The sequence below is a fragment of the Muscardinus avellanarius genome (genome assembly GCF_963383645.1).
Source record: "Muscardinus avellanarius genome assembly, chromosome: 1".
Taxonomy (NCBI): Eukaryota; Metazoa; Chordata; class Mammalia; order Rodentia; family Gliridae; genus Muscardinus; species Muscardinus avellanarius.
The window spans coordinates 125,601,857-125,625,931 of NC_137786.1; the positions used below are offsets into that span (position 1 = coordinate 125,601,857).

Consider the following 24,075-nt stretch of genomic DNA (forward strand, 5'->3'; position numbering starts at 1 on the left):
ATGGAACCCAGGTCCTCACGCATGCTGAACAAGTGCTCTATCCTGGAGCTATGCTCCCAGCCCTGGTGTTTGCTTCAGAATGCACAAAGTACCCTTGTCCTTCAAGTGGGGCTGAGGCTCTGGATGGGAAGGAAAGTATGTGCATGACTTCAGATCCTTCTGGGCTGCCACCAACCAAACTACCCTCCACTGCCCCACACCCAGCCCCCATGAGCACCCGGCCAGAGCTGATGCTGAACAAAGCAGCGCTGCGGGGTACAGGTTGTTTTACATATGATTTGAATATTGTTTCTTTCAAGTCAAAATAGCTCAGCAAGCCCCTCCCAATTGCAAGGCCTCCCCCCTCAGCTCTCATTTGTTCCCCTGAAGGACCTCCAGTCTTTGCTGGATCCCATCAGTTCAGGTGGCCCAGCCTGAGAGAATCGTGGGGCTGGTTGGTCCCTGGGACCTTCCCCGGGCTCGGCGGTATTAACAGTGTGGCCCCGTCTCTCCTGCCCACAGATCTTCCATGTGAATCAATCCCATGATGCAACATGCCTCCCCAGCCCCAGCTCTGACAATGATGGCCACGCAGAATGTCCCTCCCCCACCCTACCAGGACAGTCCACAGGTGAGTGTGTCAGGGAAGGGGGGTGGCCTGGGGCCCCCATGCGGGGCTGGGATATTACAGGGCTGGCGATCAGGGCCAGCTTTATCCTGAGGATACTGGGGTACCACCAGGTCCACAGTGACAAAACACCAGGTTCTTAGACCCTACTCGGGTAATTCATCATCAGCATCAGAACCCGTTCATAGACATGTTCCCCACCCCACCCTACAGACATCAGACAAGTACAGCCAAACCCCAATCCATACTCAAGATCCAGGTAGCAGGTGTAAACAGAGTCTGCCTTTAAGTGTTGGCAACTTCCTACTTTAAGGTTCCTCCAAACCAGATGTCCCTGTTCATGGTCACCTGAACCCCCTTTCTTTCATTTCTCTGCTGCCTATTGAATGAATCTCTGCTCCCATAGGGACTCTCTGCTGGGCTCCCACCTGGAAAGTCAGGGATTCCTTCTCTGTGCCCTCCAACTTCTTTCCCCTGGTCCCCAACTTCCGCCCCTCAGCTCAGTCCCCCAAGTTCTTTGGATTCTCCCTCCCCATTTGCAAGTCTTATAGCGGGCATGGGCACGTCCTTGGAACTGTCTTCTTAGTCATTCTTTGGTCTTCTCTGCTCTGAGGAGTTTGGAAGCCAGGCCTGGCTGTTGTGGGTCTGACCCCTGCAGCCTCTGAAAGCTCTCACCCCCTGCGGGTACCTTCCACCTGCCCCTGGATCTTGGAGAGGCCCTACTCTCTGACCTCTGCTCTCCTGTTCTCTCTACCCTGGTCTCTCGAGTCAATATTAATCTGGCAATTATCTATGGAGCATCTGTCCTGTGGGATACACCCACTAAATGTCCGTGCATTTTACCCTTGTGAAGAGTGTGCCTACTGTGTGCCAGGCTCCGTTCTCTAGCCAGCAGCCTTTGACCTTCCTTCCCCATAACCCTCACTCATTAGCATTTCAAAGACATCCCTGTAAACCAGGAGAGATCTGTGCAGCCTGAAAATTGGATCAAGATGCAGAGACTTACTTTCCGTCCTCTGCCCTGATGCTCCCAGCTTGGTGTGAGCATGGGGCAGCTGTGCAGTACACCTTGTCAGCCCCTGCAGAATTACCAGATGCAATGAGGCCATTTTGAAGGATATCCTATATGTACACCACCTCTGACTCCCCTCTTCCTGAAAATACAAACACCCTCACCCTTCACCCACCGTGGAATACATGGCCTTGCATACCCAGCCTTACTCCACACAGCAACCTCATGCTCCTGCCTGGCCCTCCCCACTGGAATCACATGCTTGGCGACCCCTCTGCCTGAATGGCTGCAGAGGTGGGCTTGGCATTGACAACAGCTCCTCTCTGTTCAAATGCTTCCAGGCATCCAGCACCGTCAGGGTCCTCCCCTATGGAGTCCCAGATCCCAGAGGGAGCCTCAACCGGTGAAGAGGAAAAGGTGACAAAGAGCCGGTCATGGAGGTGCACACCTGTAATCTCCATACTTGAGAGGCTGAGACAGGAGCATCACAGGCCTAAGGACAGCCTCAGCAAGTAGTGAGAATCTCATCAAACTAAAAAGACCCTGTTTCAAAATAAAAATTTAAATACAGAGCTAGGGGTATAGCTTGGTGGTAGAATGCCCCTGAGTTCAATTCCCAGGACCATAAAAAATGAGTAAATAAAAATTTTAAGGGCTGAGGGTGTAGCTCAGAGGTAGAATGCCCCTGGGTTTAATCCCCAGAAGAAGGAAAGAGAGAAAGAAAAAAAGAAAGAAAAAAAAGAACCCAGTTTTCCTCCATAGATAATAGACCATTCCATATCTCTCAGCCAATATTGGAGACCCCCCTGGCCTTTTAAGAGGGAGGAGCTTGGGCGCCATTTCTTTTGCAACTAGATACTGCTTTCTAAAGTCTACAATGGGCCTGCAGAACCAAGAGGGGGCCCCTTCCTGTATTTAGCAGGTGGTGGGTGCAAAGCCCACCCCTCCTGTCCCCAAGGCTCAGGCTAGACTAGGGCAGGGCCAAGAGGTCAGAGGGCACTAGAGTGGCACAGCTGGAGGCTGCTGCTCTGGCCCCTCCTTGCTCTGCTTGCCTGGGCAGCTGGGAGAAGTTGGGGCTGGGTGGGATTAGCAGGAAAGCTGCAGCAAGGATCATGTTGTTCAAGAATGCTGATCCAGGAGCCTAATTTAATTCACTTCATACAGCTGGATGAATAAGTCCCAGCTGCTTAGGAAGGGGGTGGAGGTGGGGCTGTAGCCCTAAGACTCTCAGACCCACAGAAGCCAGGTGCAGGGCGGCCCCCTTGGCCTGAAACGACCTTCCTCTGTGTGGAAAAGCCAGGATGTCACCCTTAAGAACACTCACACTTAGAGCACAGGGATAATTTGCCCTGGGGAACATAGCCCCAGAGACCCAGAAATGAAGTGTCTTTCAGGAAGTTCAGAAGCCATGGGGAGGTGACCAGACCAAGGTCTTGGGATCTTCATGGACTGGCTAAGCCACTTGGCTATGGTTAAATTGGCATTGGCCTTTCCTGAGCTGAGCTGGTCCCCAAGAAAATGTATCAGGATGGGGTGCTAAGGGAGAGGATTAGTAAGCGGGAAGGAGGGGTTGAGGTCCCCAGAACAAAAAGGAAAGGCTGTTTTCTCCAGAATACTGGCTTTTGAGGCCAACTTGGCTCTGGGGAACCCTCTCCCCATTCATGGGGCTAGGAGTGGCTAGGAGAGGTGAGATCTCCCTCCTCCCTCCTATGCTTGGCCACTGGGTTTTTTGTTTGTTTGTTTTGTTTGTTTGTTGGTACAGGGAATTGAACCCAGGGTATTCTACTTCCAAGCATTATCCCCAACCCCTTTTTAAAAATTTGAAATAGGTTCTCAGTAAGTGGTTGAGGCTGTTCTCGAACCTATGATCCTGCTATCTCAGTGTGTCAAGTACTGGGATTACAGGTGTGTACACCGCTCCCAGTTTGGGCTACTGGTGTTTGAGGCAGGGAATTTGCGCTGCTCTGACTGCCCTATTCTCTCAGCTTTCAAGGGCTGACCCCTGCTCCTCAGGGAAGACTCCGCTCCATTTCCCTCGTAATGTCATTAACCTAAAGAACCAGCTGCTCTCTGACACTCGATGTCTTCAGAAAAGTGGGGCCTGATAGGAACACGGTTGGGTACACGGGGGAATCGTGCCCTAGACGCATCGTGCCCTAGACGGGCTTTCAGGGAGGGAGACAGGGAGACCCACCCCCTTCTCATTCCTTCGCGTCTAATCCTTCTGGTCTGGCCCTACGGGACTTGTTTCCTGGAGGCTCGCATAGCTCTCCATATCACCTCTTCAGAAAAGCAGGATTTTTCCACAGGCAAGAAATGGACAGTCTCTGATATGAAGTCCCCAAAATGGAAAAGGAAGTGAGAAGCTGAACCCTTCCTCTGAGACCCGTGCAATCGTTTTAATAATGTTCCCGTTGTGCTAAGGGCTAGCAATACCGAGCATAATCTATTCAAATGCACAGGAGAATGTCACTTTGGAAAATTAGGAATCTGCATTAAAAAATTCCCAAGCCCCGGACCTTCTTTATAATAAATTAGAATTTTTTTTTCTGAGGCAAATTCTTAACTTGGCAATTTCATTTTTGAAGTTTGGGGAATAAAGTTATTAAAAATGAGGGAGATTTTTTTCTTCCCATTTTAGTAGAAAAGCATTAATGGTCATGGTCCCAGGTTATGTGGGCATCAGCCAAGTGGCTTCATGGCTAAGTGGCTTCTCGACCCCCAGTTCAGTTTCTGGCCATCCGGGGAGAGTGTGATTACATCACTCTGTGTTTATTCTGTATTGAAGACTGACTATACCATTAGAAAGGCAACCGCCTAGTGGAACCCTTCCTGTGGACTACTTCCTTCTTCTGGTGGCTTTCTGAAATTCTGTTAGGGTAGAAGCGCCCTCTACTGTTTAACTACAGTACCTCAACTCCAGCATGTTGTAGTTGAGTCCCTGATCCAGACCCTCGCTTTATGTCCTGAAAAGGTAGGATTGAGTCATTGGAGACTATGGAACTCTATAAGGATTGCTTAAGGGAAACATCACCTCCAGAGTGACCAGGACCTGAGCTAGGTGTGTAGTCCCTCAGTTCAATGTCCTGTGCTAATTCCTCGCCTCTCCCTTTCTGGTTCGCAACTCTGTCTGGCTGTCACCATCACCTGGGCTTTCTAGTGTGACTCTAATGCAACTCTCAAAGTTGCTGCTCTCCTTGTACATGTATAGAGTCCCAGCAAGTGGCCCTCCAGCCTCCCTCCTACAATTTCCTTGTTAACAAGCATTTCCCACTCCTTTTAGGCTTATGCTCTTCATTCCCATACTCTATCTCTCCACCCCCGAGAAATGCCTTAGAATCCTTCTGTTTTCTTTAACACTGTGTACACAGTGTCAAGCAAAACTCTCTCCTCTATTGCTCCACCAGCAAGTCCAGGAAACTACTGGGATTTAGCAAAGACAACAGCTTCTCTACCGTCATCTTACCTGCGCAAAACACACCATGACTAACAGCATCTCTTCCCACTCCTCAAACATAGACATATACCTGCCATTCCACAAATATCTTTGCCTTTGGCTGATAAGCAAGACACATATTTTATCTGCTCTCTTGCTGCAGGTTTTCAATGTTTAGTGTTCTTCTGTCTGCATGTCCCCAGAAAGTCAGATGCATTGAGCATTTGCCTAGAAATCAGAAATCCGAGTAGGTCCTCATTTGCCCCACTAGGCACAGCCCGTAGAGATGTAGGCTCTCAGTGGATAGTGGAGATTTAGGAACAAATTTGGTGAGTAGCTAGGTCCTTCCAAGTCACAGAAGTAGTATGACTTGACAAGGCTGATGTTGAAAGGGCGTTGGCAGTTCACTAAGAATGACCCTCATTATAGACCAGAGAGAGCAAGACAGGCAAAGTCAAAACTCAAACTGAGGACCAACATGAGAAGCTCAGTTTAGAAGGAAGTCAAGCGTTCTCCTGAGACCCTTTGACAAAAGCTGCATTCCCCAGCCTTCTCTATCCTTCAGCAACCAGGGTGAGGATGGCATCCAAAGCCCCAGCAGACTGCCCTTGCAGACCCAGGGTCAAAAGATACTATTGCACCTACCCTGCAAGGAGAAAGTTAAGTCTGGGGACAGTCAGGGTTGGGAGTGAGGGTGTAGACCAGTCTCTCCTGCCTGCCCTAGCCTTGCTCCTGCCCTGGGCAGAGCCAGGGGTGCAGCCATCCTGGGGAAGCTGGATGGACTTTGATCAGTCATTAGGATCCCCATGCTCATTTCATTAACTGGAGGCAGAAGGGGGTGGCTGGGGCCCCTGGCTGTGAATGGCCTCCATCCAGGCCATGCAGCTGTGATGGGCAGGAGGTTCAGATGTTTTCACACTCGTTTACATTCCTCTCATCTCTTTAAGGCCTGGAGCCCCCTGCCTTGCAGGGCCCTCTGCTCAGCTGCCTGTGAAACGCATTTGCTTTGCAGCAATAGAGTTAATTCAGCTGCTTTGAAAGTTCCCCTAAGCCTTTTCTGTAGCTGTGACTGACAGCTCCCTGTGCCCCTGGGGGCAACACCCCAGGGACCATCTGGAGGACCCATCTTCCCTTGCTTTGACTCATCAAAACACTCTTCTCTTTCTTTTCTATTTTCTGCTGGGCCTTTCTTCCCTTTGTGCACAGTGACCTCTCTCCCTGCCTGCTCTGGCCACCCATGTCTTTAAACTGGTCGGATCCCCTGACTCCAGCTCACTCCAGATCTGGATTCTTCATTGTGCAAAAGGCAAAGTCAACCTCCAGGTCCAGCCATGGGGCCTTTCTTCCCTCATTAGGAGATGGAGGACTGGTCCCATGACTTTGAAGCTTGTGAAAAACACACACACACACACACACACACACACACACACACACACACAGAGAGAGAGAGAGAGAGAGAGAGAAGAAAGAGAGAGAGAGAGAGAGAAGAAAGAGAGAGAGAGAGAAGAAAGAGAGAGAGAGAGAAGAAAGAGAGAGAGAAATGGCCCAGATTTGAACTTTCATGAACTTTTAACTACCTTCATTCTGATAGCGACCATAAACACAGAGCTCATATAGTCTATATTCTCATCTCCAAGCAGGACAAGTGCCCCAAACAGCTACCAAAATAGTTAATGGCCCAAGGATACAAAGCCTAAAATAAATCAGGGAACAGGTGATCCAAGTCAGCGGCTGGGCCGAGGCACACTTTGCATGCCTGGCCTCCCCTCCCCGTGCCATCTTTGAGAGGCTCTGGTGTCCTGGTGGCTTAGCAGGAGGGGCTGGGTAAGTTAGCGCCCCGGGATGTCTGCTGCCCCTGGATTTGGTGGGATGTCTGCTGCCCCTGGCTTTGGTGGTCGGGAGGGGAAGAGCAGAGTGAATCAACACTGCAGAAGTTCAGGAATCCTAGGCCTGGTCCCTGCCCAGCTGCTGCTGAGTTATTAAAACTTAGGCAAGAAATTTCAGGACTATATCTGCCATTCGCTCATCTACGCAGCACATACCAAGTGCTTCCTGTGGGTCTTGCAGACCTTGTGCTGTGTGCTAGTGATGCAAAATCAGAGTTCCAGCCCTAATAGGGCGGCACCGCACTGGGGAGATGGGGTGACTTCTGCTCCCTCCGCCTCACAGCATGATGGAGAGTGAGGGATGAAAGGGGAGTGGTGTTTCTCAGCCACTGAGCGCCCACAGCCTGGGCTGACTTTTCACTCTTTTTCCTGCATATCTCCAGCATCCCAGATCAGATTGAACTTTACTTTTTCTTATGAGCACAATTAGTGCATTGAATATGTTTGGATTGAAGCTGGGTATGGTGGCCCATGCCTGTGATCCCAGTACTTGGGAGGCTGAGACAAGAAGGATTGTAGGTCCCAGGCCAGGGGTCAGAAACTTAGCAAGATCCTGTTTCAAAATAAAATAAAAAGGGCTGGGGGTGTAGTTCAGAGCTAGAATGCACTGGGTTTAATCCACAGTACCTAAATAAGCAAATAAGTAAATAAAGGGCCTATTGGGCTGGTTTGGGATACAAGCGAGGGGCCCTCCGGAGATGGGCGAGAAGAGTGTTGAGCAGTCAGTTCCCGGGAACCTGCCCAAGGCTGGGAAGCAGGAGTCAGCGCCAGGCTCGCAGTGTGCCTCCGATTAGTTTTGTGTCAGTGATACCCTGGGACATGTGGTTACATCAGGGAATGTTTGACTCGTCTCCTTTTGTAAACCACTTCCTAAAAACCCTTCTACAACTGACCAGTTAATAGAGATCCACACTGTACACCACTAAGTGACTCTGTGGCCTGGCCTACCGAGCTGATCCTGAGTCCTGCTGGAGGGGACCTAGGCCTGCTGTCCCCGGAGCTGGCCCCAACTCTACTGTGGACCTTCCTCTCCCTAGGATGACTGGGTCAGGGATATTTTGAGGGTCCTTCTTTGGCCTGTCCCCTCCTCGAGCCCTTTAACTCCTCGTTCACTCATTCCCTCACTGGGTGCACCCTTCATTCATTTAACAAACACATTGAAGCCAGGTACAGGAGCTAGGAAATGCATTCACACCTGGAGACAGACAAATAAAAGGCCTTGAAGTATCAGAGGTCGGGGTTAGTCACAGACACAGATGAAGCAGAGGCTGAGGCTACTGGGTGTGGTGGAAAACTGGGAATGGCTTCATGGGAGAGTGGGGTTCCTGCTGGTTGGGAGGGGGCAAGAAGATGCTTTCTGCAGAGGCGGCCTAGATGTGAGCCATCGGGCATGTTCAGGAAGCCTGGCACAGTAGGGTCTGACAGGTGTGGGGGGAGGGAGGGGTGCTGTATCCCTTGCTGGCGCTCTGAGCAGGCCCGGGTCTGGAGCACCCTGGGTGCTGTTACCCACCCCCAACAGTGGCCATGTCCTCTGCTACCTCCCCTCCCCCTGTTTGGACTGAAACTAATGTTTACCAAGTGGCTCCAAGTCCTGACCTCCTCCCAGGTCCTTGGACTGTGTCCTGGAGCACAGAAACTGATCCTCTGCTGGTTTGCCCTGGTCTTAGTGGGAGTGCCAGCTGTTGGCCAGAGCCCCACCGCCCCCTAGAGGGCCAGGCCTTTGCAGCACCTCTGGGCTTCTGTGGAGTGGGCACTGGGCATCTGTCAGGCAGGGGGCTCTGAAGAGGGGATGTCCTTTTTGAAGGAGAGTCTCTGCTGAGAAGACACAAACTTAGGCTGTCCAGAGTTTGTGGGAAGGTGCCTGAGAAAGGTGCACAACTGTAGTAGTCACAAAAGCTAGACTGTATTGGGGGAGGGGTATGTGTAGGGGTCTTGAGGTGGGTGCGGGGTCTTGAGGGCTGGGTCCAATGGAGGTGTAGTTGGGATTCAGGGGGGAAAAGCTGGCAAAGAAAGTATTTAAAGTGATGAACAGCTCCGGGGTAGAGTACTCCTTAGTACACATGAGGCCTTGGCATTCAATCCCCAACAATGCATTAAAAAAAAAAAAAAAAAAGCCAGGGCAGTGTCCTCCTGTATGGTCTCATGGTCACCCAAGGAAGAGAGATTAGTAGCTCGGAGGCTCGGAGGACCTGCGTTGCATGCCCAAGGTGACAGCTGGTAATGGGTAACGTCTGTTTCCATGACCCCCACTCCTGCCCGAAGCCCACACCCACCCGGCTTCCCCAGGCGTTACTAGCGTGGGTTCCTTCTGCAGAGGCAGAGGCATGCTCCCCTCAGCAGGACCCCGGGGTGGCCCACACAGGAGAACCAAAGCTGCCCGCTCTCAGGGTGTGGATTTTATCAACAGTGCTGCCACTCACTGAGTAGCTAACATTAGCCACTTTGCCATACGCTATTTAATTCTAACCATGCCTACCTCAGATATAATTATTCCCATTATATAGATGAGAAGTCAGGATCAGGAAGGATACTCTGTTTCAGATACTGGGGCTTCAACAATAAACAGACAAGAGCCCCTGGGGGCCCTGAGGTCCTCCAGGCTCCAGAAGAGGGAAGTAAACGGACTGCAGGGAGCGGTTCCAGGAGGCAGGGAGGAAGGGCTTGTCCCTGGAGCTGCTCTGCCATACACAGGGTGGGAGGCAGGAAGCCAGGCTCCTTCCCCAGGGGAAGCCCCTAGACATCTGAGGCTGCCCAGTAGTCAGCAGCCAGGGCAGAAATCAAACTACTTTTAAGTCAAAATATCCAACATCGAAGTGGTTGTTTTTTAAGAAGGGAACTATTTCTCTAAACCCATTACTCCATCCAGAATGAGAAAACAAGCCAGGTGTGGTGGCACACACCTGTAATCTCAGTACTTGGGAGGCTGAGACAGCAAAATAACAGGTTTGAAGCCAGCCTCAGCAATTTAGCGAAACCCGGTTTCAAAATAAAAAGGGTTGACGACTGTGGCTCAGATTGGTTCAATCCCCAATACAAACAAAACTCCTTACTTTTTTCATATTTTATTATTTTTATATATATCATATGGTATATATACATATTTTTTCCATATTTTATTTTATTTTAAGTGGAACATATTGAAAATGGTGTACATTTCTATTGTGCTTCGTGCCATCTCCCCCCCCATTCCCTTTGCCCCCCCCCCTTACTTTAAAAATCTCTCTCTTTGCACTCCCCCATACAAACTACCTCCCTCAGGTGCTAGATAGACTTTGATGTCTTCATTCTGAGCCACCTGTGGAATTCAAAATACAAAATAGAGGCCGGCAGGACGCAGCAGATGACCCCAGGCAGACGCCCCTGTGGCCAGCTCTCTTCTTGGGCTCTTGGTGTCTAGGTTCCTGGATGGTCTCTGGGGAAAGTCAACACAGGTGTGAGTCACCTTCAATTTACAAACCCTCCGCGTCTTCCTACTTGGGTTCCACACTGACAAATACTAGCATAATCCTTGGGGAAACTGAACACACTTGAGCTGTGTGTGAGAGGTTTTTTGGGGCTGGCAGCAAGGACAGGGTGAACTAAATGCAGACTCACGAGCGTGTGCTAGGAAGGGATGTTTCATTCTGATCCTAGCCTCCCTTCTCCTTCTGCCTCTTTTTTCATAGGGGAGGGAAGAATGTATATTTCCATTCTCCTCTAGAAAGAAAAGTCATCAAATGCATTGGTTTATTAGTCGGGAAGCCCTGTGTTCTCCCTCCAACTTTGCAGGCGCTGACCATGGTTCCACGCCGTTCCGCCGCCTCTATGGGCCTCTGTTTTCTCTTCTGTAAAATGAGGATGCTGTTGACCTACTGAGCAGGGTTGTTAAGAATGAAAGCCTCTCGTGATGTTGTAGTAGCCGGTTTGAATCTAATTGGATGGAGAATGATGCTTAACAGAAAAGGGTGTGGTGAATAGGTCATTCGAGTGTCAGGGAGGCAACAGAGGGAGGCAGGTAGGGGCTCTCCCCTGCCCCTTAAGTCCACCCAGGGGTGTCTTCCCCTTGTCCGCAGGGAAAGACCAAGTTTTCAGAGCAGCTGGGTCTCTCAGCAGCCCCTCCCCTTGTGTTGCATTCCTGCTCCTATTTCTTGCAGCCTCTGACTCCTCCCCTTCCTTTATAAGATGGGGGGACAGGGACCTTCACCTCAAGGTGTCACAAACCAAGCAGCTGGGAAAGAGTCTTATAGCTCCAGGCTTCAGGCAGGACTGGTTCCAGTTAGATGACAGAGAGAAGCCCAGTGGTTATAGCATCCAAGGAAAGGAAGCAGCAGAGTTGTGAAACATTCCTCCTGCATTTTGCAGATTAGGAAACCCAAGAGGTGGAGGAACTTGCACATAGCTAAGAGGTGGCAGAGGAGCCTCAGCTTCTGGCCCAGCACCCAGCTCTGTCTGCTCTTAACTTCTCCTTCTGGAAAAGGAACAGTCCTGCATGTCTGTACTGATGCTGTACCCCACCCTGTCCCCAGTGAGCCACCAAGGCAGGTCTCCGGGGTGCTCTGAGTTCCCCTCACAGTATGCTCTGAGCCTGGAGTGGCCGGGCGTGGGACCGGCCAGGAACGGACCAGTGGCCTTGTGGACTGTGTAAAGCTAGCTTCTTCCCAGGTCAGACGGAGAAGGTGGAAGAAAGTTATTTGGAGAGAGCCCCTGAAGTCAGTGCTGTGCTAAAACAATTAGCGACTACTCTCCGGAAGTGAGATGGACAGGCCCTGGTTTGCGCCGTTTGCCCGTTTCCTTGGTATAAACGTTCCCTCCATGGCCAGTTCCAAAACACCCATGTAATGTCAACTGGCCTGCAGAATTCCTGAACCTTTTATGAACTGGCTTTCCCAGGCCAGGACAAGGCCGCTCTAGCAGCCGCCTAACAGGCCCGGTCCTTCCTGCTCCACTCAGAGTATTTGCACTACTCCCCTTCTGGAGACTGTGCCACCCCAAAACTTGCCTCAAGTGGCCCCCAATCCCTGCAGGGCCCCCAAACCTCCTGGACAGTTGCAGGTCCTGGTCCTTTGTACCCCAGTTCATGGGAAATGGAAGTCTCTGGCTAGAAAAAGAGAGTCTTATTTGGAGCTAAACATTCATCCTCCAAACCTGAAGGAAATGCAGACTTTGCTGAATTGGCCGCCATGAGCTACATAAATTTGAGTCATCCTCCCCCTCAGACCAGCTCTGTTCTTTTCTTCCCACCTTCCCCCCAAGTAACAGCCTCTGGCTGGGGCCCCTGGGGATGTGTGCAGGTGGCTGCCTTTGATTTATGTCTTTATTCCACGTGTTCCTCTTTCCCCCAGCGCCTTCCCCTCCTTTCCCCAAAGTCTTGTGGGGAAGGGGCAGGTGAGAGGCCAGGAAGAGCCTCCCTCAGCACTATCTGCTTTAGAAGCTCATCTTGATGGAAGCCCCGATGGATTCCTTCAAGGACACCAGGAGGTTCATTTAGTAGACGCAGCAGAGCACGCCAGTCCACATTTTACCCTCAAATGAGCTGTGCATACGTCACTGTCCTTTGCCTTATGAAAAGAGTACATTCCAGATATCTCATGTTTAATAGTAAAAACTTTCCCTCCATCTCTGAAGCTTGCTCCTTCCTTCCTTCCTTCCTTCCTTCCTTCCTTCCTTCCTTCCTTCCTTGGGATTGAACGCAGGGACATTCTACTAAGCTACACACTCAGCTCTTTTTACTTTTTTTAAATTTTGAAACAGTCTTGCTAAGTTGCTGAGATTGGCCTCAAACCTGTGATCCTCCTGTCTCAGCCTGCCAAGTACTGGGTTCAGGCACGTACCACTGCACCCAGATTCTATGAAGTATTTTGGAGTTTCCAAAGCCCTTTTACTATAAGCTACCACCCGAGCCTCCAGCCAGCCCTGTGTTAGGATTGGTGAGAGTTAAGGTGTCCTCATTTCTTCCAAGGCTGTCAGTGTTGGAGGAGACTTCAAGTGTCACCTAACCTGGCCACTGTGCTAAAGCTCCTATCCCCTCTATGGGGACACCTCCTGGAGCAGTCCATCCCAGCCTCGAAGAGTTAGGGGCTTGGACAGCTGTCCTGTAGCTTTCTCCTTACTATCAATTTAATGCAGATCGTAGTTTGTAGGCCCTTTGGAATATACAAAATAGAATCAAATGCATTGGTTTATTAGTTGATCTAATTCAATTTCCTCATTCAGGTGGGGCTCTTTTGTCTACTCATTTTCTATTCCCCAAGTCATATATATATATCACAAATTCCTTCAAATATTCCTCATATTGTGTATTTCTATTCCCCAAGTCTTATATATATACATTACAAATTCCTTCAAATATTCCTTATATCATGTACTACAGAGTCCCTTTAGTATTCTGGTCAACACTCCTTCAATATACTTATTTTATTTTATTTTATTTTTTGTACTAGAGATTGAACCTAGGGGAAGTCTACCTCCAACCTACACCCCAGCCCTTGTTATTTGGAAACAAGGTCTTGCTAGATTGCTGAGGCTAACCTTGAACCTGTGATCCTCTTGTCTCAGCTTCTCAAGTACTGGGATTTACAAATAGGCTTGGTTCATATATACTTCTTTAATCAGAATAGGGCAGAGCCAGATATTTTCTCATTCTATGATCTATGCTTCTGTTAATGCATCCTTAGACAACATTAGTTTAATGTTTTGAATTTTTATGGGGGCCAGACACATTCCATCATTGTACTTTGACTATATTGACCTGTAACTAAAACTGCTGCTAAGTCATGTCTCCCTTGTTCTGCACTTACATTTTAGATTTTTTGGCTCAAATGTTAGACGTGTTCAATCTTAACTTATTAGGTAAAATTAATCTTATTAGCTTTAGCCTGTTGTCAAAATCTATAATGATCCTTTGGGTCCTAGTTTCATGCCATCTATAAGTTTACTAAACATTTCTTCAGACATCCTCTAAATTGCTGATTTAAAAAATGTTGAAAAGCCGGGCGTGGCGGCGCACGCTTGTAATCCCCGCACTTGGGAGGCGGAGACAGGAGGATCGCACAGGTTCGAAGCCATCCGCACTGGTTTAAGAGACCCTGTTTCCAAATAAAAATATAAAAAAAAGGCCTGGGAGTGTAGCCCGGAGGTAGAAGGGCTTCCAGGAACCTCAGTACCACCAATAAATAAATAAATAAATTAATTAATTAATTAATAAAAAATGTTGAAAAAGAGGACTAAGGAGGACTTGTGTGATACTTTCTTAGAAACCTCCTCCAATCTGAGCTCTGTCCTTTAATTGTCATCTCTTGGGTGTCTGCCAACCCTTACAGTTGTTTATGGGTCACAGCTCTCCCGTGTTTTCCTCAAGGACATCATAGGGGATACCTTGCTGGGGTCAATTACACCATATTTTTCTCTCTGCCAGATTTGTAATCATGCCAAATCTATAACTCTGGCTCAGTGATTTCAGGGACTCACTTTGTGACCCCAGTGTCCAGCACAGTACTAGGTAAATGGCAGGGACTTGAGAAGTGATGGCCAGTTGCAAGCGGGGCCTGGTGGCACACACCTGCAATCCCAATACTTGGGAGAGGCTGAGTCAGGAGGATCATAGGTCAAGAACGGCCACAGCAATTTATGAGGCTCTCAGCAACCTAGTGACACCCTGTTTCCAAATAAATAAAATAGAGCTGGGCGTGTAGCTCAGATATAGAATGCCCCTGAGTTCAATCCCTAGCATAAGAGAAAAAGAAAAAGAAAGAAAGAAAGAAAGAAAGAAAGAAAGAAAGAAAGAAAGGAAGAAAGAAAGAAAGAAATTAAGTTGTAGTATTGAATGAATGAATGAATTAATTAATGTGGCCCAGGCCAATGTGAAGGTTATCAGGACTCCATTTTTTCTGAACTTAAATTCTTTCTCTATTTTTGAAAACAGGTACATTTGCTTCTGTCTTCCTTCTTAAAGCACCTCTTCAATACTCACGAATCTTGAAAGGTCACCAATTTTCTTACTGATGAGAAAATAGAAGTTTAGGAAAGTTAAGGTATTTGCCCAAGGTCAAAGTCTAGCAGAGGGAGACAGTAGGCAAGCAGCCGTCTGCTAGCTGCCAGGAACCACGAGGCTATGCTGAGTTTGGGGGTCCAAACCCAGTCCCACAGCTCAGCCAACAGTAACAGGGATATTTCTTCCTCAAAAACATGATACAGTTAACAAATACTGGCTTTTCTTTTATATTCTCAACCTCATTCACCATCTTTCATGAATTCATTGATTCAACAAATATTTATAGAATACCTACTAGTGCCAGACTATTCTGGAACACAACTGTTGTTTTAAGCCCTCCTGAAGCTTAAGTTTTAGGTGGGAGTGGGGAGAAAATAAATTAGCGGATAGACATACCGTATATGGTAATGATACGGGCTACGCAGAAAAAGAAAGCCAGGGGCAGAGGGGCTGGATTTTACCTCAAGGGGCGATGTCTGAGCAGGGATATAAAGGAAGATAAGAAAACATGCACATTTGCATGAATGTATGCGCCAGCAAGAACGTGCTTATATTCAGAGATGCTAGTATTTATTTAATTTATTTATTTATTTATTTATTTATTTATTTTATTTATTGGTACTGAGGATTGAACTCAGGGGAATTCTACCTCTGAGCTATACTCCCAACCTATTTTAAGTTTGTTTGTTTTATTATTTTGAAAGAGGGTCTCGCTACATTGCTGAGGGCCTTGCTAAATTGCTGAGGTTGGCCTTGAACCTGCAATCCTTCGGTCTTGGTACAAAGATTACAGGTGTGTGCTATCACACCCAGCAAAGATAAAATACTTTTTTTTTTAATTCAGAAAGCAGGGACCTAGATCCTATGATGAACTTTCCGTCTATAAAATATCTGATTCCTTCAAAAAATTGTTCATTCATTTCCTTATCCACTCATTTTATCAGCAAATCTATGTATCAAGCATCAGTCGCTTCTATTAAGCACGCCCAGTTGGGTGCTGAGGGTGAAGGAACAAAGATCAGGAGGCCTCGCAGCAGGATGAAGACCCGACACAGGAGACTCATGAGTATGTTTAGGTCAACAACAGTGTGGTAAGGGTGATCACGGTGCCAGGGACAGTTGATGTGTAAGAACGAGTGAACTGTGTCACCATTCACACTTCTAGGGATCATTTTTTTTTTTTTTGGTGGTACTGGGGTTCCTGGAAGCCCTTCTACTTCTGGACTACACTCCCAGACCTATTTTATACTTTTTTATTTGGAAACAGGGTCTCTTAAGCCAGCGCGGCTGACTTTGAACCTGCGCAATCCTCCTGTCTCCGCCTCCCAAGCACGGGGATTACGGGGATTACAAGCGTGCGCCACCACGCCCGGCTTCTAGGGATCATTTGACAAGAGGAAATCTAATGTAAATTTTGTAATGATGGCTTTCAAAAATTTAAAGCTACTGAACCATTTCTTTAAACTAAAGCTTAGAAAGTGCAATAGATAATATTAAAAGGAATTGCTCTGGTTGGCACAAAATTGGAGGCCTCAGGACACCTTCAAAAACCTATAACAGAGTATGAAAGCCACTTCTCTAAATATATATTGTGGCCAAGAACAAAAATCTTTCCGCTTCTCCAAGTGGCGAGGAAAACCAAATTTGGAGAGTTACTCTGTCATCAATAAAAATTGTTAAAAGAGGTACCTCTAGACTTACGTTAACAGAAATAAATAAACCTCTGCCCAAAGAGAACTGAGCCAGCTACTTTTTCTTGCTATTCAAAGTCATCAACCAAATTTATTATCATCCAAGAGACTCATTAATAGATAGATAGATAGATAGATAATACAAATAGATAATATAGTACAAATATATATATGTAGTGACTGTTGGACTCAGGGACACTTTACCACCAAGCTACATCCCTAGCCCTTTTTATTTTTTATTTTGAGGCAGGGTCTTGTTAAGGTGGCCAGGCCAGCCTCAAACTTGTGATCCTCCTCCCTCAGCCTCTCAAGTACTGAGATTATAGGCATGGCAGATGTCAGTATACCTGGCTTGTAAGTAAAATGGTCCATTTTTGTTTTGCTTTGTTTGTTTTGTTTTGTTTTGTTTACTTCTGGGCAAAAGTCATTTCATTTGCATTAAGAACTATCTCTTTCAAAGACAGTAGAGTAGACATCACCTGGTGTAGGATGGCCCCAAATTGTTTTCTAGAACATTCTCAGCTGAAGAAAGACTCACACACATACAAATGGATGCTTGACACACTTGCATAGCTCTCTGGCCCACATCCCCTTTTATAGGTACCCTGAAGGCCAGGGAAGACCTCATACTCCTGCTTGGAAACCTACTGAACTAACTTGCCACCTCCCTTTCTCCTCTGCAGATGACGGCAACCGCCCAGCCACCCTCCAAGGCTCAGGCTGTCCATATCTCTGCACCCTCAGCTGCCGCCAGCACACCTGTGCCCAGTGCCCCTATTGACCCCCAGGCTCAGCTGGAGGCTGACAAGCGAGCTGTGTACAGGTAGGAGACACTCCACCCGCTCTCAGAAGCCCCCAGGAATATCAGGCTCTGCTCAGCTGTGAGCGATGGCTGCAGGCCATAGAGTGGGTTTTCCAGCAGTAATGACCAGCCTCCCTCTCTCTACTCAGTCCAGAAATCCCCCAGCTGGATGCTGGAGGTACCTAGTGAGGTTATGAGACCTGGGAGAATAGTGGACATCGCTTGGTAAAGGATGTAGGATCTCCAGAGGACCCCTTCCCATCTCAACTAGGGCCCCATGAGCTTTGGAAACCCTCAGCAGGTCAGCAGGCCATTGCCTCAGGACTTTCTCTCCTTGCCCTGCCCCACTGTTACCTTCCCAACCAAGCATCTGGTTGCACCATCCAGGACTTGGTAGCACACATGTGTGCAGGTCACAGTGGGAGCTTGTCAAAATTCATGGTCCCGGGCTTCATGCACAGAGACCTTGGTGAGACCTTGTTTCAAAATAAAAATAAATAAAAAGGGCTGGAGGTGTAGCTCAGAAGTTAAACCCCTCTGGGTTCAATGCCTAAGTACTGCATAAGTATTTCACGTGAATCTGATACTGCGGATCCCTGGACCACTCTTTGATTCATGGTAGTCTTTATGTTTTAGCAATAGATATTATGTGTGACATCTACGTCCTGGAACCCTTCCCTAAGATGGGGAGCTCGCTGAGAGCTTTCTTCATTCTGGGCTGAGTCCTTAATGTTGTAGAGGGGTGGGTGAAGTGTAGGGAGATGCCTGACTGTCTTGATAAACTGTAGCTCTTGTGTGTGTGTGAGATTGGGAAATAAGATAGGGTCACCTGTGAACAGGCCTGAATGAGGTTCCAGCAGGGATTTTAGTCAACTTTTACTTATGAGAGCCCACACTTCTGAGATGCCCACATCTGTGCTCAGTATTAGGTCTGACCCTGGCTCGTACTTGTATGAGCTCATACATGCCCAAACATCATCAGCAAGCCCAGCTCACCCTGGCTGGGTGGGCACTGCAGCCAGTAACCAGAGAAATGATGCACCCAACACAAATGAAAGGGAAGACAAATAAACTGAGATGGAAGATTAGGTTCCTTTCTTACTCCTCCTCCAACCCCCAAATGACAATGCCTTTATGGTAATGGTGGTAATTAGTGCTGTTATTATCATTATCATTGGAATTATTTTTTCTTACTCACATGAGCTGAATGCCTCTAATGCTAATGACTGGGAGTCAGGAATAGTGGTCTGGTCCATGAATCCTGGTACCAGGGGCCTTTCTAGATCCTGTGGGAGGATCACAGTACCAGTTCTCCGCCCTGTGCAAAGCTCAGGCCAGGCCCACCCAGCTATTCAGATGTCCAGAACTCTGCCTTGGACTTCAAGGAATTCCAGGATCAGGTCACAATGATTGTCGGGGATACTTTCAGGGAAGGCAAACCAGCCCCCCACACTCGGCGTAGGATGTGCCCACTTATCCTCTCTCTGCTTTCTCCTTCACACTCTTTTACTGAACCCTTACTTATTAATATTGTAGGTACTGTGCTAGACTCCAGGGGCAGAGGGCCAGATAGGAAGGTCAGTGCATGGACTTTTCCCCGCCCCTCATCTCTCCAGAAGCCAGTAGAGATACAGATAAGAACCCAGTGCTGTGTGGTCAGAGGGACTGGGTCGACTTTGTGTTTGAGTGTGATCTCACAGGTTAAGAGAACCACCAGGTGGAGAATTGAAGTAGGAAAGACCCTCCAGACAGAGGAGAACCTGGTGTGTTCCAGAAACAGCCAGTGGCCAGAGCAGCTGGGTGTGGAAGATGAGGCTATATGGCCACCTCTAAGTTACCTGTTGGGGTAACTTTGGACTGGTGCTTTTATGAGTAACCTAAGGAAGAGAGTGAAGTGGTCTTTGAAAGCTTTCCAGTGATCTGACAGCTTATCATACATATGCTTATCAGACTTTGTTTAGATGGTTGCTTCTCAGCATATGGTCCGTGGACCAGCAGCAGCGCATCAAATGGGAGCTAGTTAGAAATTCGGAATCACAGGGCCCACTCAAGCCTCAGGATTCGTGATCTGCACTTTCACAAGGTCTCAGGTGATTCCTGTGCGTGCTAAAGACTGATCCTGAGCATCTTTTCAGAATCCTAGAGGCAGGACCCAAGCATAGATTATGGTCTAAAGAGACCCTCTGATTAGCAGTGTAACAAAAAGTTTGTAGAACCCCAGGCTCCTTGAATCCTACCTCCACTCAGTACTAGTCTCTCTGAACTTTAGTTTCATGATAGAACCAAAGCAACAGATTTGGTGAGGATTAATGAGACAGCCCATGTAAACACCTGGCACCACATCTGGCACAAAGCAGATGGTTTCCAGTGAGATCCATGGGCTTCAAAGTCCCAAGATCCCAGGCTCATACTCCACCCAGGCCAAGCTGCAGGAGAGGTGGGTGGCTGCCTCCTGGGAGCTGTCTACCATAATGTCATTTGAAGTATAGCCCAGACCTTCCTTTAACCAACTTACCCTCATTCCTGAGCCTCCCCTTCTGGGACCAGGGGGTGGGGCAGGGAGAGGGGAGGCTGTCCACTCTCCATAGACCTTAGTGTTTGCCCAGTCTTTCTGCAGTCATCTGACCCTATAGAGGGATTCCCAGGCTACCATTAGTGTCCTCTCCTCAGGGCTGACGGCCCCACATCATCACCTGGCTCCCCAGCCCTCTAGTCCTGCCTGCCTCCTGGCCCAGCACCTCGGGGGAAGTCTCTCAAACCACACCTCTCCCATTAATACCAGCTGCCCTCTCTGCAGCCATTGCCTGGATGACTGGCCTCCTGTAGGGTCGGGCAATTTTAATTAGATTTGCCTGCCTGGGGCAGACTGGTTGTTCCAAAGCACATCAGGGAGTCCCATTTCATGTCAATAAATGTAACAAGACCCTTTGCATTCACATTAATGCCTCGACACTGACTTTTGGTAGCCCCTGCCACGCCCCTCCCAGAACACAGATGAAAGGTGGTGGATGCCTGGCCCTCCCTGGCCCCTGGGAGGCCAGGGGCAGTGTGACAAAGGGAGCCTGCCAGTGCCCCCGGTTTTATTTGTGTTAATGAAATGTATTGGTTCCTCTCTGAAGGGGGTGGGCAGAGCTTGTCTTTAATTGGATCATACCAGAGCATCATCTGGACTAATCAGCAAAGCAACCAGGAGCTCCCGCTCAGATTAATGATTGCAGTCTAATCCGAGCAGATCCCATGATTGGATGCACTTCCCGGGTAATTGTGTTTGTGGCCCAGGAGCAATGAGGAGGGGGCAGAGGAGGGAGGTCAGTGGAGTACGGGACTTAGGTTTGGACCCAACTCAGTTCTCTCCTTCCCCAACCCCCCCCCCCCCCCCGTCTCAACTGTGATGTTTTCTCCCAAAGAGGTTCAAACTTAACTTGGATCACAACACCCCACCTGCCCGTGTGGCTGGATGGTGGCCAGGTGTCAGGTGCTGTCTGAGACCTGGGGATTACTTGCTGGCTGCAGCAGAGGCAGGGCTGGGCTGAGAGGGTGAGGTTAATCCAGCTTCCCTTTCCCTCCTCCCCTCCATTCTCCTTCACTCCCCTTTGAAGTGAGTGGGTTCCCATGGAAACCGTGATGTCCTGGGGAGCAGAAGAGTGGCAGGGAGCTGGGCTGGCCAGGTGCGAGTGAGGGGAGGAGGGCTGCATCTCAAGACTGCTCTGCTAGGGTATCAGGCTCTCTCCCCACAGAGAAAACCTCTCTGAGAGCCAGGAGGTGGCCCACTCGGCAGCACTGGAGAAGTCACCTATTATTGATAAGGAGATGCTGGGCTGTGCTAGAGAACCTGGTGAGACCCTCAGAAACTCAGCGAGGCTCTGCTTCAAAATAATAATAATTTTTTAAAAAGGCTGGGCATGGTGGTGTGTGCCTGTAATCTCAGTACTTGGGAGACAGAGACAGGAGGATTGCAGGTTCCAGGCCAGCTTTAGCAACCTAGTGAAATCCTCTGCAATAGTGAGACCCTGTTTCAATAAAATAAATAAAACAACTGGGGGTATAGCTCAGAGGTAGATTCCCTGGGTTCAATCCCCAGTACAAGGAAAAAATAAAAAGCAAATGCTGGAGAATGGAGCTGTGGATCAGGTAGAGGGGGTGAGGTACTTCTATGCCCTGTATTGCTCCCAGTTGAAATATGTTAACATTCGAGTTAACATTATTTCTGTTCCTTTGCTCGGCTGTTAACTCCATGAGGACAGGGTCCATGTCCCTCGTTCACTGTTGTGTCCCCAGCGCCTCACACAAAATCTTGGATTCAGCAGCTTAGATGAAGTAGGCGCTTAAGGGCTTGTGGGTGGATTCATTGAATAGGTCAAGCAGCACCCCCTAAGTAGTCTGTGGTTCTAGGTCGATGTGCTAGCAAATGGCTCTAGAGGATAAAGTGAGGGGGAGCCCCAATTGGTAGCATTTTCTGTGGTATAAGCACCCTTGCTATGGGCCTTGCCAAACTGCCAACATGTGCTGCTGAACGGAGCTGGGAAGAGATGCATATATTTGGTTCTGGCGAACCTCAAAGTACAGACCTAGACAGAGAGCCCAGGCACAGTCTCTTTATAAACAGGCAAGTCCATCCTCTACACGGATTCCTTGGAATGGTGTTACTGCTGCCTTTGCCAGTGATCCCGCATTCCTGGTCCTCTTTTTCCTCTCTGGTCTAACCCTGGGTTTTTAATTTGAAATGTTCTTTCTTAATGAATCAATACTTAGAGGAGTGTCTGGCATGGAGTATTTGTTTTTCCGGTACTGGGGATGGAACCCAGGGGCATTCTACCTTCGAGCTATACCCCCAGCCCTATTTTTTATTCTTTAAAAACAGGGTCTCACTGAGTTGCAAAGGGTCTCAGTAAGTAGCTGAGACTATGATGGTCCATTTTCTCTTTCAGAGAGCCTCCTAGCACCATCTCTTTCCCACTTTCGCTCCCTGCATCTCCATCTTTTGCTTCTAAGCTTTTCCTAGCTTATCAGTAAATGAACTCCCTCGCAGTTCCAGAAACTCTGCTCTAAACCCCTCTTCTGCCTCTACTTGGTGTTTGAGCTCTCAGAGGCTCGACTTCCCTGTAGCTTGTCTAGAGGTTCAGATGGGTCTCATCTCCCCTAAACCACATGTGTGGAGCTCCCACTCAGGTGAGCCCTACTGAAGACAGCTCATGCCCAAGCCCAGCTCTAGCTCATCAATGTACCATGCGTTTCTAAAGCCCTCTTTGTATTGCTCTTCCAGACCTGGCTCCTCCCAAACCGTACCTCTGTGGGGAAGGGACAGAACAGGGCAGCAGGTATCAAACCATCTTAAAGGTCACTGAAGCCCCGGGCTTGACCTGTTAGTCCTTTAGCTGAAGGTACAAATACAGCCAAACAACTGTGTTGGGGGCAGTGGGAAACAGAACCGAGTGTTCTAGAAATAGGCATCATGATAACCAACATCGTCACCCTGGGCTAGTTAATCTCTCAGAACCTCTGTTTTCTCAACCGTCAAGAAGAAAACAGTAATTGTGGGAATAGGGTCGCATAAGGCAAGAGAAGGCCCGGAGCACAGAGCAGCGTGTGTCAGGTGCACCGGGAGTGTTTGAAGCAGAGGGGCCAGTGTGGCTCATCAGCCTGCTCCAGATGTGGAGAGCATGGTGCACTTGGGAGGTGGGATTCGGAGCACAGCTTTTGGGCTCAGTTCCCTGGTTCACACTGGCTCTACCAATGGACATTAAACCTGCCTATGCCCGTGTCTCGATGTCCTCACCTGTTATTTAAAATAAAAAGACCAAAAATAATCCTATCTCTTCACGAGGATCGGCATGAGGATGAAACAAGGTAGTGTGGTTGGTAAAGCACCTGGTGGGCACTGCATAGGTGTCTCATGCTGTTGGGTGTCGGGGAACTGAAGCACCCAGGGCTGGGCGAGGCTGGGAGGTGACAGAGGTGCAGCAGTGATGAGGAAGGGGTCCCAGTCGTGTGGTCACGCTGCAGTCCCCCTGGGCATTTGTTGAGTCTCTGGTGTACAGAACATTAGGCTAAGATCTGAGAGGAATTACAAATAAAGAAGAACAGATCCAGGAAGTGGGGGGAGATAGACATAGAAAGTCGCTGTAATGTAAGCTCAGGGCATAGTGAGGGCTCAGAGGTATTTATAGAATCGACTGTGACGTCTCCTTCCATAGTACAGCATGGAAGAATTGCATAGGTAGGTTCACCCAGGGTAGGTGAACCCCAAGAGATGACGGCCGTGCTGCCCTTCCTGGTAGAGGCTCAGGAAGAAGACACCAGGTTCAGGGCTGGATGGGGGGTTGGGTCCTATTGGACTGTGCTGCTCAGCGGCTGCCTGGTCAAGACTCTGGGAACTAGCACTCCCTAATGAAGTGACTCTGAGGGAACTCATCCACCCTCTGACCAGAGACTGTTCTGGCTCTAGCAGGGCGACCCTGGGGCTTGACCCCCTGCCCGTGTTGGCATCCTGGTCGCTCATGCCTGGAATGTGTGGCCTGAAAATGGTGTGAGAGAAGAGTAGCCATTCTGAGCAAAGAAGTTGGGACCACGTGCTCTGGGCCAGGGCATCTGCAGTGCAAACTGCCAAGGCAGACTTTCCAGGCTGTGTTTTGGCCAGGCTTCATGGCCTGGGGGCTCCGGCAGACACTCCCA

The 24,075-nt window shown here is 48.8% G+C and overlaps 1 protein-coding gene across 6 annotated transcripts in view; it reads left to right on the forward strand.

Moving 5' to 3' along the window:
* Positions 1-523: 523 nt before the first annotated feature.
* The window catches only part of PKNOX2 (PBX/knotted 1 homeobox 2), a gene marked incomplete at both ends in the record, with an annotated part of 84,286 nt that continues 60,734 nt past the window's right edge, over positions 524-24,075 (forward strand). For 5 of the 6 annotated variants that reach the window (XM_080714178.1, XM_080714179.1, XM_080714181.1 and 2 more), the window contains 2 exons: positions 524-610; positions 17,285-17,424. In XM_080714178.1, coding sequence (XP_080570304.1) covers positions 524-610; positions 17,285-17,424 — 227 coding nt within the window. The remainder of the gene's footprint in view (positions 611-17,284; positions 17,425-24,075) is intronic. The other variant, XM_080714180.1, reaches the window with a different exon arrangement.